Consider the following 18,148-nt stretch of genomic DNA (forward strand, 5'->3'; position numbering starts at 1 on the left):
GCACCATGGGCCAACAGTCCAGTTTATAAAAGAAGATTTTACTGAAACCGGTGAAGACCCCCCCAGGCTGCTCTATGCCCCACTGCCTGCCCCAGAGGCGACGGTTTTTAGGTGTTTATCATTCCCACACATGGATTTATGCTCTATCTTCAAAAGTATGTATCCTTAAACATATAAAATGTTGTTTTGTGTATTTTTGAATAAAATAATTGTTATTGTACTGCATGCATTTTTCTGGAACTTGCTTTTCTCACTGAGATTACGTATATAGAATTTATCCATGTTGATACCTGTAGCTGTAGTCCATTCACTTTTATAACTGTACAGTATTTTGTTTACTTGTTCATAAAAGAAATACTCCAACTATAAAGCAAGGATTCTGGATAGCAAATCGATGTGAAGAAATAATGTAAAGGGTCCTAAAATTTGAAAGGAACAGATAGTAGTTGTCAACGCCTGCTCTATTTTCCTTACTTCCTCACATCGATTTGATATCCGTAATTAATTTAAATGCTAGGTTTGTTTCCAGAGTGATTACTTACAAATAATTCCATGTTTTAAAGAACAGAAATAGGTACTTGTAGTAGAACACAGAAAAACTGGACTAATGGCCAGGTAATAACTACCTGGTCCCGTAGATCTAATGGCATAACTCACAACATACAAGTTTGAGAGAAAAGCCATGGGGAGAAGGATTACACATCCATCTAAAGGAAGCACCGGGGCTCAGATATTCCACAAAGGGAGTGAACTCTTACAGAAATGGAGCAAATCCATCTGCCAATGAATACAATAATCCAGTCTGGCACCTTATGTTCATCTTCCGAACATCAAATGAAAAATAAAAAGTCAACTCTAGACAACTGCTTGGTGCCAGGAGAACCGAGGTTGGCATGGGAAGAAGTTGGGGCAGTGAGCGGGTTGGGAAAATGGCGGCCACAGAAGCAGCCAACACGCTGAAGAAATGGTTGGTCCATCTGTCTTCACGAGTTGTTTCAAGAAGGAACCAGCTGTCTGATATTGGGGAAAGTGGAGTAATAACTTGTATTTAAAATAAAATTATATTAGAAAGCAGACGGATCTGTTCTGTCTTACTTGTTTCCAAATCACACCCAATGTCTTCATCCCGGTTTATTGGCTTTTGGAGCTAAGCACTGGGTATTTTAAATCATTTTGCAAAATTTAGCTAAGGGGAATAAATTGCCAGAAAACTTGAGAAATCCATATTACTTGTATTCCATAAAACACATATCTGGAAATACACATGCCAACTGGACTGACCCAGCTACAGCATTCAGCCCCCAGGGGAAGGAAGGGGGAGACAAGGACATTTTGGTTGTCCTCAAGTTTGTGTTCTTTCCTTAAAAACTCAGACACACCTTTCCTTCATGAAAATTCTTTCCTCAGTAACCAACCTCAGTTGGAACTTTTAAACCACAGAAACTACCCAAGGGTTTTGAAGACATACCATAAGCAAACCACAAAGAAGGAGCCTTGCCAATATTGTTTAATAAGTAAAATCACCATGAGGTTATTTCTCATTGCTATAAGGAGTATGACAGCTGAGGGAGAATAATTTGACTTCATAATCTCAGTTCTTTGATTTTAGGTGCAAGCTCCCCACAACTCTTTCCCTTGCTCTTCCCCCACTCCTCCCCCTCCCCTCCCCTTCCTCCTTCCCCCCTCCCCTCCCCTTCCTCCTCCCCCTCCCCTTCCTCCTCCTCCACCCTCCCCCCCCTCCACCCTCCTCCTCCTTCCCCCACCCTCCTCTTCTACTGCCACCACAGACAGGATTAGGGAGAAAATTCCTCAGAACCTCGTTCATTCATAGAATGCGTATCCACAGGATTGACACATAAACTTATGTCATCTGTAAAGATCCGGAAAATGGTGACACCGTCCACACACACAATCCCAGGCCAGCCGCAGGAGCATGAGAAGGCACTGTTTTAAGATTTTGAAAGAGGGGCACCTAGACTTCAGCCCGTGGTCTTCAGCTGAGGCTTCGCTTCCCCGCTGGGTTGCTGTGGACAGGCTAAACCAGGCTTGAGTAGCCAGCTGCACACTTTCAGACAGACAGTAATTATCACAGGAGTGGGGAAATTACTCCCCCACTGCACTCCTTCCCTCCATCTCATCTCGATAGTTCAAAAATGCTAAAAATATAAACTATGATTCAGCTTTTAAAACTTCTGTGGTCCTGTCTTAACAACAGCAGCTAGACGCCAGCGGGCAAGAAAGAAAATCCAATTATTCCCTCCCCCCTGGGCAAACAACCTTATCAAATATTTTCCTTTAGCCCCAGCAGAAGTTTTGCATGAAAGATCCCACCTGTCAGTTTTTCATATGTTGCAGTCCAAAAATGTCTGAGGCAGCATTTTTATTTTAAGACAGAGGTAAGTTTTATTAAAAATGCCGGTTACAGCCAGCTGGTGTCAAAGGGTTGGTTTGCTAACTAGACGTCAACTGAAGAGTCTGTAGTTCTCTCTGTTTCATGAAGACAAGCGCCACAAACTATAAATAACAACTTCTGAAGCAGGTCTGCCCTGAGCCAGGGGGACCACAGAAGGTGGGAGATTCTGGCGGAGAGAGGAGGATGGAGGAGAGGGGCACCTCCCTTTACACCCCCTTCAGGTCACATACTCCTGTCTTAAATTCATTCTTTCTCCCATCTTGCACTGATTCCTTCTGAAAAACCGGATCACACAAAGACACATCCCAGATTCGCATCCCGAGTTTCCTGTTACCATGTATGTTATATGAGCATAACATATGATATCACATACCAACAACATACGTGTCAGACACAAAACGCCCCAGAAAAGACTCAGAAAAGGTCCTCACCCACGGGGAGGGGATTTTCACAAGCAGGCCCGTCACAGCCCAGAGAACTTACCCACCAGGCATGGGCGGGCACTGGGATGGCAGATGTGGAGAGAGCATTTCTCACCTGCCGAACTCCGATAAGGAATCCAGACGTGCCCCTCTGCTGCTGCCCTCCCTAGATCCCTAGACACGGGATCCTGAGAACCTCACGTTAGGACACTAGGAGTTGCCTGCCATCCACCTGGCTGACGCTCTGCCGTGGGCACTGCGAAGCTGCAGAAGGGCAGCAGCTGATATCACCTACCTTTCCCTCCTGGGGCTCAGGCAAACCCTGTTAACAAACCCGGGGGGCTCTTAGTGGAAGACCACTAGTCTGGAGTCACTCACCACAGGCTCGCGCTCTGGCTCCCCAAGCTCTGCTTTTTAACCAACGCCAGCCTTGGTTTCCTTTCCCCACAGTGGAGGTATGAATAGTCCCTCATATGCCAAGGGCATTGATGTCTTTGAAGACTATGTTTTGGGACCAAGTTTCCACAAACACTAGTAAGAAGACCTTGTACTTCTGATACGCTCTCAGGTGAAGCCTGCAGAATTTCAGAATTCACAAGCGAGATGGCCAAATCTGCACTGGTCACAATTCCTGAGACCCTTTTCATCTGTCCCACCCCTCAGTGGATGGCACCGTCACCTAGTGGAAAGCTAGAACTCTGGGGTCACCCTGGAATCCTCACTCCTACCCTTCCCTGCGCCCCCCCCACCATGGAATTGCTCATAAGAGCCGGCTGCCCTCCTGCCCCGGTGTCCGTCGCGTGTGTCCATACGTGCCTTCCCCTCCTAGGGTCAGGCCTCTGCCCAAGCCCTGTTCCTTCTACCCTGTACGCTGCCGCCAAGCGCTCCAAGTCCAAAGGCGGGACCCCTGCAGAAACCAGCAGGGCTCCTGGTGGCCTTTGGAAGACAGTTCCTGCTCCCTGGCTTGGCATACAGACGCCACACTGGGGACCTGGCAGTGGCCCTGCCTGCCTCCCTCTGACCAGCCCCAAATCCCCTGGGTTGTGCCAACCTCACTCTGAAGCCTGTGCTGTTCCTAGCCCCAGGCCCACCCTTCCCACCTGGCTTCCTGGCTACCCCGTACCTACAAGGACGGGAGCTCCCCGAGGGCAGGACGGGCCTGGCTTTGCTGTTCATGGCTCTATTTCCTGTACCTAGAACAATGGGTGGTACAAATGAGCCGGCATCTAATGAATACAGTTGAAAGACGAAAGGAATGTTATTCAGGATTCAGAGTAAGCATCGTTTTCTCTTGGGAACATTTCTTGGTTCCGATGCTTAATCTCAACAGCGACGTTCGTCGTCCTGCACTTGTGTGTCTCTTTCTGCCCACATCCGCCTGCAGGTACCTGTCGTGTAGCATCTGTTGCTCTGCGTTCTGACTGCTCAGTTTCCCACATGTCTTCAGCGCCACGCTACGGGCCTCTGGGAGCGGGAGCTGTCTCACGTCTGCTCTTGTGCTCTGTCTCTGTCTCTCTCTCCCTCGCCCCCTCTCTCTCTCTCACCCCATTCCCTCTTCTCCTGCATGTCTGATACAAACAAGTAGGTACTCAGCCGCGCACCCTGCGTGCTGTAAGCACCTCTGCGGGCCCATCATTAAGCACAGTGATGAATACATCATCTCATACATTTTAGGCCATTCCACATTCACACCTGGATAAGGAATCTCTTTTCCAAGCTAATTCACGGGCCTAATGTTATCAAGGACACGTTCAAATACACATCAGCCATTCAGTTCCATGATGCAAATCCGATGAGTGACGGTGATTGGGGCTTTCTCACCAGGAATGTAAAACCACCGCATTGTACAGACAATGGATGATGTACAAACGACAATGCACGGGTACCACCGTGAGACAGGACAAGAGAAACACGACACTTCCTATTTAATACGCTTTGTTTATTCAAGCGATGCCTGAAGGCTTTGTGTAAGGAGAAAGTGAGCCAGACAGATGAGAACAGTAGGAAGTAAACTGTTCTGAGGTCTGGAACAGAAAACTCAAAACACTTTTTCTCCCAAAGGTTTCCAAATCGAATTCCAGTCAGGTCCATCTCTCTCTTTTTCATGAATGGATGAGACAGGATGTGGGGAATTCTGGAGATCACACCGTTTGAGATGATGGGGACCGTGTGCCACCCTGAAAGATGCTTCTTTATCTGGTGTCTCTCATGGCTCTGGGAAGTATTTAAAGATTCTGTCTTTCCCCAGCTGTAGGAGCCCTAAGAGCCCTGCAAAGAAATCAGCCTGAGTTGGGGAGAACAGTACATTCACCCAAAAGGTAACTACTAAAAATCACTGTGCCAATATTTGCTCTGTCTGGTTAAGTCGTGTTTGTAAAACCTAAGAGAGGAGCCAGGTCTCCGTGTGTACCCTCATGGCCTGAGCCTGCAGCAGGACAGAGAGGGGCCGGCCAGTGGGCCTGGGTGCAGACGCCGCATCTCTAGTGACCAAGCATGTGATCTGAGTCCCAGGTTGCTCATCAATTCAGTGAGGTGGGAAATGATACCTCCTTCACGGAGCTGCCGGGAGGGCTACATGTGAATTTGCAAAGATACCAGTTAAAGAACCTGGTACACACGAAAGGCCCCTGATCGTGATTATTATGGTTTTGCTTCAACATTTCTGGTTGTTTGGAGGTCTTGTATGTAAGAAAATTTTCACTGACTCCAGAAATTTTAACTGACTACCTTGGTTGCCAGGGAGACACAAAGTGGGTACCAGGTAGAGTTCTCTGACTGCGGGGGGTGAAGGACAGGTAAGCTCTGGCCTGGAAGCAGGACCTTGGCTGAGAGGGTATCACAGGATAAACTATGTCCCCCTGGGAAAGAAACGTTGGAGTCCTTAACCCCCAGGACCTCAGAATGTGACATCACTAGGAGACAGGGTCTTGAAAGAGGTAATCGAGTCATCAGGCCAGGCCCTGATCCAATCTGACTGGTGTCCTTAGAAGAGGAGATTAGGACACAGACACACACAGAGGGAGGACCATGCGAGGACACAGGGAGAAGACGGTCATCAACAAGCCAACGAGAGAGGCTTCAGAAGGAACCAGCCCTGCCGACACCTTGATCTTGGACTTCCAGCCTCTAGAACTGTGAGGACATAAACCGTTGTTGACGTCCCCGGTGTGTGGTACTTTGTTAAGGCAGCCCCGGGAAATTAATACAGAGACGCTCTGCCCTGGCCCCGTGATGTCCTGCAGCAAATACAAACACATCCCCCATTTCCCTGCCCACAACACGGCATCGCTGACCCCACCACATAAACAATGGCCTAATGATCTTCAACCTGAAATAAAACGGAGAGAAAATTTTCCTTTAAAATGTGTTCAAAAGTTTCATTAGAAAAACTGCTCTGAAACTAAGAAATGATGGGACTGGATTGGTCCTGCTCTCCCTCCCCCAGCCCTGGTGACCTCTACTCACCGGTGCTCCTGTGATTCTCATGTCCACTAGCCCTCCCCTGAGTCAGGCCCCTCTGTCTAACTGCCTTCTTGACTGCCACTTGAACGTCTCTGAAGACCCTCAAATCAACGTGTCCAAAACTAGAATCAGGATCCACACCTCCCCACCCGGTCCATCACCAGAATTCAGACAAACACCACCATCTAACCAGTCAACGCACGGCAGTAAGAGGTGACGAGGTCGTCTTGTCACCCCTCCTGCTCCCCGACCCAGACAGTCCCCTGGGACCATCAGCATGGTCCCCACCAGTCTCTCCTGCGTCTGTGCACTTCTCTCCACCCCAGCTGGCTTCACCCACCCCATCCCCACCCGCCCTCCCTGACCCACCGGGACAGCCCACCTAGGTCCCTCCAGGCACGCCACCCTCTACAATCCACTCTCCTCCTAGAGGCCCACGTGGTCTTGGAAAAGCACAGATCTGATCACGGCACTCTTTGCAGAAAAATCTATGAAAACTTTCACACATGGCTGATAGGGGAGCAAATCAGAACAGCCACCTTAGAGAACTGCTGGTCAGGATGCATTATAGTTTAACACATGTTCAGACGGCCCCAGAACTTAGGATGGTTGGATTTTTCAGCTTTACAATGGTGCAAAAGCGATGTGCGTTCAGTAGAAACCTTACTTTGATTTTTGAATTGTGCCCTTTTCCCAGGCTCGTGATGTGTGCCAAGATCCTCTCTCGTGAGGCTGGGCGGCGAACAGCAGCTCCCAGTCAGACCTGAGATCACGAAGGTGAACAAGTGATACACTTACAACCACGCTAGACCCAGATAACCATTGCTTTCCACTTTCAGTACGGTATTTAATCAATTATATAGACATTCGATACTTTATTATAAGATAGGCTTGTGTCAGATGACTTTGCCCAACTGCAGGCTAAATGGAAGTGCTCTGAGCACGGGTAAGGTGGGCTGGGCTGAGCCGTGGTGCTGGGGAGGTCAGGTGTATTCAATGGGTTTTCAGTTGACAATAGTTTCAACTTACAATGATGGGCTTATAGGGAAGTAACCCCATCGTAAGTCAAGGAAGAGTTGTACACCTTAAATTCCAGAAATTCCAGTGTTAGAAAAACAGCCAATAGAAAAGTGAAATTGAATCACCAAGTCGTTCACGGAAGCACTATTCCAAATAGCCAAACCCAGGAAATGACCCAAATGTCCATCAACAGTAGAACTGATAAATTCTGTTATATTCACACAGTAATCTATTGTTACAAGCAGCAAGTGGATGTGTCTCATACCGTTGAGTGAGAGAAGCTGAACCAAGAATACAGGGTATGCCTCCATTTACGTAAAGTTCAGAAATGGTCAAAATCAGTCTATGGCCTTACGAGCTAGGAGAGGGTTACCTTGGGAGCATGCTAGTAACCAGGTAGGTTCTGGGGTGTTAATAATGTTCTGTTTATTGGCTGGTCACATGATGTGTGCACTGCGAAAATTCATAAGCTGACCTGTACAGGCACTTTTCTGTAGGCGTGACTGTGGACTACATGTCTGTGTCCCTCCCAAGTTCATCTGTTGAAACTCTACCCCCGAATGTGACGGTATTAGGAGGCGGGGCCTTTGCGGGGTGATCAGGATTAGACGAGGTCCCTGCATCACAGGAGGAATTAGTGCCCCTGTAAGAGTCGAGGGGGCGCTTGCTGCTGTCTGCTCCCCACCAGGCGAGGACACGAGGAGAAGGTTCAAGTCTGCAACCGGGAAGCGGGTCCTCACCGAAACTCTACCATGCTGGCCCCCTGAGCTTGGCCTTTCAGCCTCAAGAACTGTGAGAAATGAACTGATGTTGATTATAAGAAACCCAGTCTGTGCCATTCTTCATAGGAGGCCGAATAGACTAAGACAGCTTGTTATACTTCAGTTAAAAAAAAAAAAAAAAAAAGACAAAACAAACAACATTGATGACTTTCCATTGCTCTTTATATAAAGATCCAAGTCCTTAAAACTCGCTTCAAGAAAGAACCTTCCTGGTTGGGTCCTTGGCTATATTGGAACCCAGGGCTCCTCGCTCTCCTTTCCCCTTCTCTGGGCTCCAGCTGCACTGGGCTCGCTGTTCTCTCCGTGCCCTGAAGCCACAGCTCCCTTGGCCCGGGGTCCTCGCAAAGGCTGCCCCCTCAGCCGGCCTGGGCTACACATTCTGCTCCCTTCGCCTGTTACTTTCTACTCATCGTTCAGATCTCAACTCAACCTTGGAGAGACCTTCCTCTAACCCCTGGCCCCAGACTGCGTGCCCATTTTACACTCTCGGACTGTCCTTCACGGCACTTTTTCACAGTTTATAACTACCTGTTTGTGTCTTTGCCTAATATCTGTCTTCCCCACTAGACTTCAAAGACATGTAGTCAGGGTGGGTATCTGTCTGTTCATCACTGGATCTGCAGCACCAAGCCCAGCACCTGCCTCGTAGTATATATTCACTCCAGAAGAATTTATGGGCTGAAAGAGTGAGCCATCCTAAGACAGCAGCACCGTTTCTTTGCATCAGACATCTCAAAAGACCACCCTCTGAAGTTATGAAGTTTCCTTCTTAAGATCTAATTCCTTTCTGCTGCAATTTGAGTTCATTTATCCTCATCTTGCCCTCAGTGAATATGAATTCAGATACTTAGCATGGAATTTCCATTTTCCATACACTCTTTACAGCTTTGAAGTTAGCTATTAAGTCACTTTTGATTTTCATCTGTTCAGTAGAAATAAGCTGATCCACGCAGATCAGTCATTCATGCCTGTTCTCTAATTGTGTTTTGTTTAAATGTAAACTCAGACATGCAAAGTTATGTGGAGGAAAAAAATGGATCTGAACATCTATGTTTCACCAGGGATTGTGGATAGCCGCATCACACAGCCTCGTGGAGGGTACCTAAAATAATACTGACACCCGACCTCCACTGAACCCCACCCAGACGAGGAACCATGAACTCGGAGCGCTCCAGTACGTGTCGAGTAACCCAGCTCCTAAGAACCCGAGACAGGACGAGGGCACGGCAGCCTCGAGTCAGCATCCAGACCTTTACCCGGAGAGAACACAGAAATACTTCTTACTTTCCCTCTGCCAGTAAATGAGCTACAAAAATAACAAAACTTTGTATTTATATTTCATCTTAATTCTTTTGATGTTGTAAATGTACTTTTTAAAAGATGGATTATTTGAATGTTTATGACACCTACCTTGTAAAAAAAAAAAAACTACAAAAAAAATATTAGAATCACTAAATTGTGTCCCTGTGTTACCAAAAAAAAAAAAAATACAAAACTTTGGATGCCTATGACTTGACTTTTCTTTAAACAGTAACGGATGGGACTTTCCTGGTGGCACAGTGGTTAAGAATCCGCCTGAAGACACGGGTTCGAGCCCTGGTCCGGGAAGATCCCACATGCCGCAGAGCAACTAAGCCCATGCACCACAACTACAGAGCACGCGCTCAAGACTGCGAGCTACAACTACTGAGTCCGTGTGCCACAACTACTGAAGCCCACGTGCCTAGAGCCCATGCTCCACAATAAGAGAAGCCACCATGATGAGAAGCCCGCACACCGCAACGAAGAGTAGCCCCCGCTCGCCACAACTAGAGAAAGCCTGTGCGCAGCAACGAAGACCCAATGCAGCCAAAAATTTAAAAAAAAAAAAAAAACAAAACAGTAATGGAGATAAGTTTTAGTCCCAATGTACACTGAATTTAGCTACTAAATTCATGATGAGTAACTAAGTAGAACATGATCTTATCCCTTTAGTGTTCAGAGTCATAGCATAACTTGTCCATTGTCTAGATCAGATCAGGAATATTATAAATAAAAACGACATACGGGAGCATCCAATTAATCCTTCTAGCTGTACAGGTTTGGGCTCTGCAGACAGACTCTTTTTAGCCATAGCCAGAACTGTGGGTGTCATAACACCTTATAGACCTCTTGATGGAGAAGGGCATCCTCATATTATACTAAATGTCTCCCTTCTCATTTTCAGTCCATCACTTGTGGGGGAGATCTCCCTGTGACTGCTGACTTGGCCCTTTGATCATGGAACCCCCAGTCTACTCTCCCTCCAGAGTGGCCCTTTAGCTGGGTATAAAATCAGCACCTGTTCTATGGCTCCCATTGGGACTGTTCTCCATCCAGATAGAACCGTCTCTCCTAAGCTGTGGGCATGCTGTACACACCCCACAATCCCCGAAGGCTCCTCACTTCACCATTAGCAATGGGGGGAACAAAGGGAGGTGGGGGGGGGGGACAAGAGAGGTCCACACACCCGTCCCTGAGGCAGCATCAGGCAGACAAGCACCACAGAGCCCTGACTCACCACAGCTCCCTGAGCGCCTCTGCTATGGCTCCAGAAAACCGCAAGCCTCTAGATGCTCATTTACTGCACAGAATTCTGGATTCTGGAACACTGAAATCAGGGGGGATGTTCAGACCCAAAGCTTTAAAACCCAGAATGCAACTGCTGTGGGTCAGTGACACCCAGACCGTTTCTGCAAAAGACGTGACTGCCCTCCATGACTGCTAGGACAGGTGCTGCCACTGTTGCTACGCAGAGTTAGAAACTTAAGATACTAAAAGAAATATGAGATGGGAGAAGGTCCTCAGGGCACGCCACTATGTGCCAGGGCTCTCAGACCTTTTTCAGCCTGCATTCCACATCATTTCCAACAAGGAACCAGTCCAGAAGCATGCTTGGGGAACGTAGTTAAGGGGCTACAAAATGGTCCCAACGCGACCTAACCATTCACACGCCTTCTGGTACAGTTTGCTCTATTATCTTTTCCCCTTTGGTTCTATTTACTGGGGACCCGTGAGCTCTGTAAATTCTCCACGTTGGACCTTAGGAGAAAGGTGGAAGGAAGGCGAGCAGAGCCAAGCAGCACTTGCTACTGCAAAGAGGGGTGACTGTGGGGTCTTCCCCTTTGCCATTTAGAGCGAGAACAATTTAGTGACATCAAACCAGTATGTTTAGATAACAACAGAGCCAGATGAGCTAGAGGGGAATTAACAGATCATCTCAGCCATCCTGCTCATTTACAAAAGAGGAAACATGAGGTCAAAACCCGGAAAGCAAACTGCCCAAGACCCCTCGAGTTGTCGATTTCTGATGACAGTGTCAAAACTGCAGCCTTGGTAGAACAGCTGGTGTCCCCATGGCAGGCGACACTCAGCCAGCACACCCAGGCTCCAATACGGGGAGTCCCAAGGCAGCCGACACCCCACGACAGGGGGCCTCAAGGCCCACAGCTGGCTGGAGGCTGGTTTCCCCACAGACTCAGCTGCGGAGACGGTTCTCCTTGCCTCTAACAGCGTCCCGGGTCATCTCCTCCAAATACTACAGCTGTGTCTGTCAAAGGCTTAATGAAAATTCACTTTGCCACCAGGCAGGGCAGATTGATTTCTCTATCAGTGTATCTATGATACACTGATAGAGAAATATACTGAGGGAGAAACCCCAAGTTTGAGGTCAGTCTGGGGTCAGAGAGAGCCGGTCTCCTACGGTCACAGACCAGAGGATGCTTTGAATGGACCCTGTGGGCTTCTAAAGTCTGCACCTTAGATTCTGATGGAAACAGCTTTAGTGCCTTCATTAGGATCTCAGTTAAAACTATGATATTCTGAATAATGGTTACTAAAAGGGTGCCTTGTGTTTTATTTTCTCGAACTGGAGGGCTTATGAACGAAAAAAAAAGTTTTCGAGTGGGAAAGACAAAAGTAATGGAAGTGAGTTAGCTCTGAAGTCTTTGACCAGGCCCTACATTTGAGCACCACTGTTTAAGATTATTCAGGATGCCCTCCTGGCTCTCTAGTTGTGAAACTGGAATTTGGGCATTTCAATTACATTTACCCCAGAACCCCTCTTCTGACTTTCTGTTCTGGGAGTCCGTCTCCCGTATAGAGAGGACCTCTATAGCAGTGGTCCCCAACCTTTATGGCACCAGGGACCGGTTTCGTGGAAGACAGTTTCTCCATGAACAGGGGTGGTGGGGGGAGGGTTCAGGCGGTAACGCCAGCGATGGGGAGCGATGGCGAGCGGCAGATGAAGCTTCACTCGCTAACCGGCCGCTCACCTCCCGCTGTGCAGCCCGGTTCCTAAAAGGCTGCGGAAGTGTACCGGTCCGTGGCCCAGGGGCTGGGGACCCCTGCTCTATTGGAAAGATCTGATTGAGAGGTAGATTTTTCCTTAACAGCTTGAAATTTATTATGTCAATGTTCCTTAATGGGTTTCCGAAGATGCTTTATCGTTAGTAAAACCCGTGCTTATAATCCTAAACCCTTTCTATTCAGTTCCTTACCTGATAGCTCTGTTACATTCTAGGAGTACTGCCTTCACTCCAGTTTTTACATCCTTAATGGGTTGCTGCATAAGTCCCGCCACTATGGGGCGCTGGGCAGGGATGCAGGGTGGGCGCTTGGCCAAAGGGGCTGAGACACAGCCCTGGGACTGCTCACCAGGCTGACTTCAGCTTTGCTTCTGATGTGTCGCCCTAGTAGAAATCCCTAACCTGTTCTCCGCTTTAGAATAACCAAGAACCCCTGTTGATCATTCTGCCCCCTCTCTCTTCCTCGTCTCTCATCAGGTCCTGATGAAGAAGGATGCCCAAATCTTTCGTGGTGACTCCGTATTAGATCATGAGGTTTTCCTCCTCAGGGCTCCTTAAAATGGTGATGTATGCGGATCTTGTCAGGGTCTGGGCGAAGAGAGGACCCTTGTGGGGCTGGGCTTAGGTGTGGAGTCCCTTCCACAGCTGCAAGGGAAGGGTGTCAGGGCCCCTCTTGTGATCTTCCACAGCCGTCTCTGTGGGAAATAAACTGAAGTTCACGAGAGGATGCCTGGAATACATCTTTATATGTGGTGGAGGGAAATTACATGCAACAGGAGATTATTTTAGAATGTAAAAGGAAGTATTAAAACTGAAAGCATATGTCAAAACCAATTTCCGAGACAATTGCTTCTCTGGGGTAAAGGAACCTGTCTCAGAAACATGCACTTATCTTGAAATATGCAGTAACCCCAATAATAGATTGTATACGGAAAGTGAGTTAAGTAGGTGAGTAATTTAACGACAATATTCTTCTACTGGTTTCCAAAGCATTGTCAAGATTGTGTTCCTGTTACCTGGACTGGTTTAAAATAAAACTCACTTGGTTTGTTGTTTTTCTTTTTTTTAAGAACAGATGGAAAGAGAGACACAAAGGCGACCAGTAGGCAAACAACAGCCGAATTTCAAACAGCAGTGGGTAAAGGAATGGAACATAAACATAAGTCTAGGAAATAGCTACAACTCCAGTCCTAGAAAGACATTCTCCAACCTTTTCTGCAGGCACTTTCAAGATAAAGAATCTCTGCTGCTCCGTCTTCAGCCAACACGTCAGACCGTGGGTCTGTTAGGGACCTAGACACGGAGGGACCAGGAGACCAGAGTCGGATTGGAGGAGCTTTTCCAATAGATAAATCAATCAAAGGGGCTGGGAGTAATAAGAAAGGGTTTTCAAGTGAATGGAGAGAAATTAAGCTTACAACAAGAACCAGTATGACACATATATTGTTTTTCATTACTAAGATGAGGAATTTTTTAAAAGAATGAAAGAAAGCCAATGTAAAATGCCCATATAATTGAACAGAGTAGATGATCAAGTACCAAGGCAAAATTCTCACTTTTGAGACATGGGGATTGATCTGCCCGGACAATTACGTCTGCACAGACCACATCAATCAGGCTGCCTGCGTGCTGCAGAGCAGGGCTGTGGAGAAGGTTCCCCACGCACCACCCGCAGAACTGCCCGCCACACGGGCGAGGGCCTGGGCGCTGCACAACCACAGAAAGACTGAAGGATGCCTAGGGCTCGCCTGCGGTGGTGAGATGGGGCGTCTGGAACCTCCGAAAGTGAACCCAGTGCCCACAGACAGGGGCTCCCCTTGTGGGTCATGTCAGGCATGGAGAGGAGGGAGACGCCAGGAGCAACGGCAGCCACCCTGTGCCACCACGAGGCTCTGGAAGCAATTCCTAGATGATCTCACTGCCCCGACTCCACACCCCACACACCCACGACACACAACACACACACCACATACAACACACACCCCGAATGTACTCTATCGTTCAACGCCAGCATCGACCTGGACGTTTGTTCTTACAAGGGCAGGGCTGGCAGCGCAGCACCGATGTGGCTCAGGGTACCGGGGTCAGAGGTCACATAGGTCTGAGCGAGTGCTACAGCAGAGGCTGGGGCAGGGGGTCGATCCTGGAGAAGCACATGGGGTTCCGGGCAGGCAGATTAAGAATCAGCCCCCCGCCCCCATCAGATTAGGGACCTGACAGCAGTGCCGGGCCGAGGCAGCCGCGAGCCAGGCCGCGGGCTGAGTTTACTCCTCTCCCTCCCCCTTGACAGTGACCGCCCAGCACCACGGGTGTGGCTTTCCTGGTTCAGGAGACGCAGCCTCAGCAGAGGGCTTGCCCACTCCCGGGGGGCACACGGTTGGGCCCCCGAAACAGGGGAAATGGATGGAAAATCATTCCACCATGGTGAGAGGCTGTCAGTCAGTGTGGAGTTAGGCATCTTAGTTCCCCAAGCACATGACCCCAGAAATAAGGCTATTTCCAATCCTACCCCAAAAACAGAGGAAATGGCCAGGCCCATCTCACTGCCTCGGGGCCAGGCCAGAAGGAACCTGCAGTAGCTGCGGGCCACCTGTGATGGACCGATCTTGCAGGGCACGCTCTCCCAGCCTGACACTGAGTCTGAAGACTATTACGGGCTGTTTTTCCAGATCAAAGTAATATTCCCTTCCAACGCGCCTGCAGAAAGCTGACGTCACGTGCTCCACGTCACATGACACACAAACATTTTCATCAGTTACCGAGTTAGTGTTCAACCCCAAGAACAAAGGACTCAGAAATGCAACCAGGAAATCGGGGCACCTGTGGGGAGACAGGCAGGAGGAGAAGGGGGTGGCCCTGGGGACGTGTCGATGAGGCATCTTGGTGTCACACTGGTGTACGAACCTTGGTGTGCAGACGTTCAACCTGGACTCAGAATGCTCTGTCTGGGTGACCTAAAAGCAAACTTGATCATTAAAAGGAAGAAAAACGTGTAAGATACGACCTTGATCACGTGGCTCCTACAATACAAACAGCGCTACAACCCAAAGCAAAAGCCAGTCCAGCGGAAGAAACTGTTAGCAGTCAGGAATCAAAACAAGGGCTGGAGGTGAGGGATTATACTGGACACAAGAAAGACACGGAGGACACCCGAAAGCAAGTCCAAACCTGACAGCAGAGCCAGAGGCTGCTGGAATTAACCTCCCCCAGCAGACAGGTGTGCCCTGCAAAGGCCGCAGTTTCGGTTTTAAGACGGCAATGGGGCAGTTCACCAGGCAAAGAGGTGGCGACGAAAAGAGAGTCGGCCCATCGTGGTAGAACCCACCAACGGGAAGGTGCCACCAGCCACAGGTGGTCTGAACGCAACTCTTCTCCTCCACCAGTGGCGTGGTCCTGGTCAGAGAGCTGCCTCACACCCGTGGGCAAGAGGCTGAGTCACCAGCGGCGGCGCCCTGACCAAATGCACCCAGGGGAACGCGGGGGTTTGTGCCCATCCGGCAACTGCTCCCACACCCTTCCCTCTGCCCAGCGGGGTCTCCTCTCCCCGCAAAGGTCCAGAACTTTCTATTCTTCTCTTACCCCTGCCCTCAGAACCCACCAAAACTCTGAGGAGACAATGCCAACTAAAGGTGGCACAGCGTCTAGAGCCCAATCCAGGGGGAACCTGTCACTCCAGACTCCAGGCACCAACCCAGCAAGAACGGGAAGATGGCAGGGCCCTGGGCTGCTGCATCAGTGGGGGAGGTCCGCGCCGAAGGCCCTGGAAGGTCTCGGTGAGCCTGGTCCACGCCCACCCGGCCTCAGCCCAACCTCAACAGCAGCAGGAAGAAAAACCCTGGATGCACATCACGAAATGCGAGATGTGGGTTCGTTCTCAGAAACTGGATTCCTAGAGCAAAATTAAAGTCACGATATTCCATAAATAAGATCACTTTAAGAAAAACATTTATTCTTTAAAATATGCAAATCAATGTTTAAAATAAGCCATTTCACCACTCACAAAGACCACCAGGCATACCTCAATTTAGGAAGGCAGGACAATGGCACAAGAAGGGAAAAAACAGGTTAATTGCTAATCTCTAAAAGCCGAGTTTGTAATAAATTAGTATGCTAGCCATAGTGAGAGTATGTCCACCATTCTTTTTTTTAATTAATTTTTATTGGAGTATAGTTGCTTTACGATGTTGTGTTCGTTTCTGCTGTACAGCAAAGTGACTCAGCCATACGTATACATATATCCCCCATGTCCATCATTCTTGCTTGTCTTCATGAACAGGTTTTTGTGGCCTGTATAGGCTGCGGCCAACGGCCACTCCTCATCAAGCCGGCCCCAGGCAGGGACAGAAGGAGCTACAGCCAGCCACGCCCCCTGGTCCAGTGGCCTTCGTGGCACAGGCTCAGGGCGACATAGCAGAGAGCGCAGGCCCTGAGGGCAAGTCCCCCGAGGCCTGCACAGGCTGGCCACCTGCTGGGCACACGCGGGTGAGACACAGCACCACTCCACCCCCCCGGAGATCATCTGACGCGCTCAGGGGAAAGGAGGGAAGACGGGCATCAATAATTAGAGCCTTCGGCCTCTCTGGTCTAAGAAAGGACATTAAAATCGTAACAGTCCGTCCATGTTTTATTCTGAGCGTCACACGGCATGCCCAAAGGAGCCCCACGCACTCACCAGGCTGGCTCCGGCCCCCGGGAGGATGAGGGTCAGTCCTGCCCCGAGTGCAAGGAGTGGATGTCTCTGTCACCTCTGTCCCGCCCTGGGAAGGATGCTCCCACAGCAAGAGCCCTCCCGGTGGTACCAGGCGTTCACACCTCACCTCGGTTCCTGCCTCACTCCCCTCTGGCTTCCCATCCCCTCAGAGACCCACCTGTGCCCGAGCTCTCAGGACCTCGGGCCCCGTACACCCAGCTCTCGTGGACTCCAGGAGCGCCCCCTAGAGGTGGTTCCTCTCCTAACGTCTTCCTTCTTGAAGTTCAGCCTTGGGTTCGGCTCCTCAGGTGCAAGCTGTCCTCCAGGGACCAGGGGCAGTGAGAGCTTTCATCCAGAAAACACCGGTGACGACTGAGTAAGGCGAGACCCCCTCCCAGGAACCGAGGCCCGAACCGTTTCATCTCAAGGTCTTCACGAGGCGCCTGTAACCCTGGAAACTTCCAGGCCACGGGTTACATAATCCTTGCCAGGGCCAGCGATCACTGTTGTGCTTCTGAGTGAAGCGTGGCTGTGAAAACTAGACAGACTCCTCCCAGGGCCAACCATCTGCTTATTTCACTGCCTGTCATTCCCCCTCCCCCCTCCCCCCTCCAGCAGCCTGATGTTTCTGAGTATTTTCCCCCTAGACTGCGTCTCGTCAAGGTCAGCACTCTCTCTACTAAGCTGAAGAACCTCCCATTACGGGTCCAACAGTATCCCTTCCTCTTTCCACTCACGGAAGCAGGGGGGGTGGGGGGGAGGCGCTACCTACCCCAGTTCTCGTCCTAATTATTACCAGCTCCGTGACAGCACTTTCCATCACTAGTTCCAAAACACACACAACCACCGGCCCTTTCTAAAGGCCCTGGATTGGATTTCATGTTATTATCTTCCTCACCTCTCTCACAAAGAGAACAACAAAATTAAAGTTTGTTTATGCTAACGGCTGCTCTGAGGATGCACGGCTGGAAGGGCCTAAACCCGGCCCAGGAGCCAGTGCAGGCCTTGGACCGGATCCTGCCCACCAGGCAACC

The 18,148-nt window shown here is 49.4% G+C and overlaps 1 protein-coding gene across 2 annotated transcripts in view; it reads right to left on the bottom strand.

Moving 5' to 3' along the window:
* DISC1 (DISC1 scaffold protein) overlaps positions 1-18,148 on the bottom strand; it is a 353,386-nt gene that overhangs the window by 132,349 nt on the left and 202,889 nt on the right. Inside the window, exon 10 of one of the 2 annotated variants that reach the window (XM_036829399.1) lies at positions 4,813-6,163. The exons of the other annotated variant lie outside the window; for it this stretch is intronic. Coding sequence (XP_036685294.1) covers positions 6,159-6,163 — 5 coding nt within the window. The 3' untranslated portion in view covers positions 4,813-6,158. Of the gene's footprint in view, positions 1-4,812; positions 6,164-18,148 lie in introns of those variants that run through there. 2 annotated transcript variants of the gene reach the window in all.

Source organism: Balaenoptera musculus, chromosome 16, assembly GCF_009873245.2.
Source record: "Balaenoptera musculus isolate JJ_BM4_2016_0621 chromosome 16, mBalMus1.pri.v3, whole genome shotgun sequence".
NCBI lineage: Eukaryota > Metazoa > Chordata > Mammalia > Artiodactyla > Balaenopteridae > Balaenoptera > Balaenoptera musculus.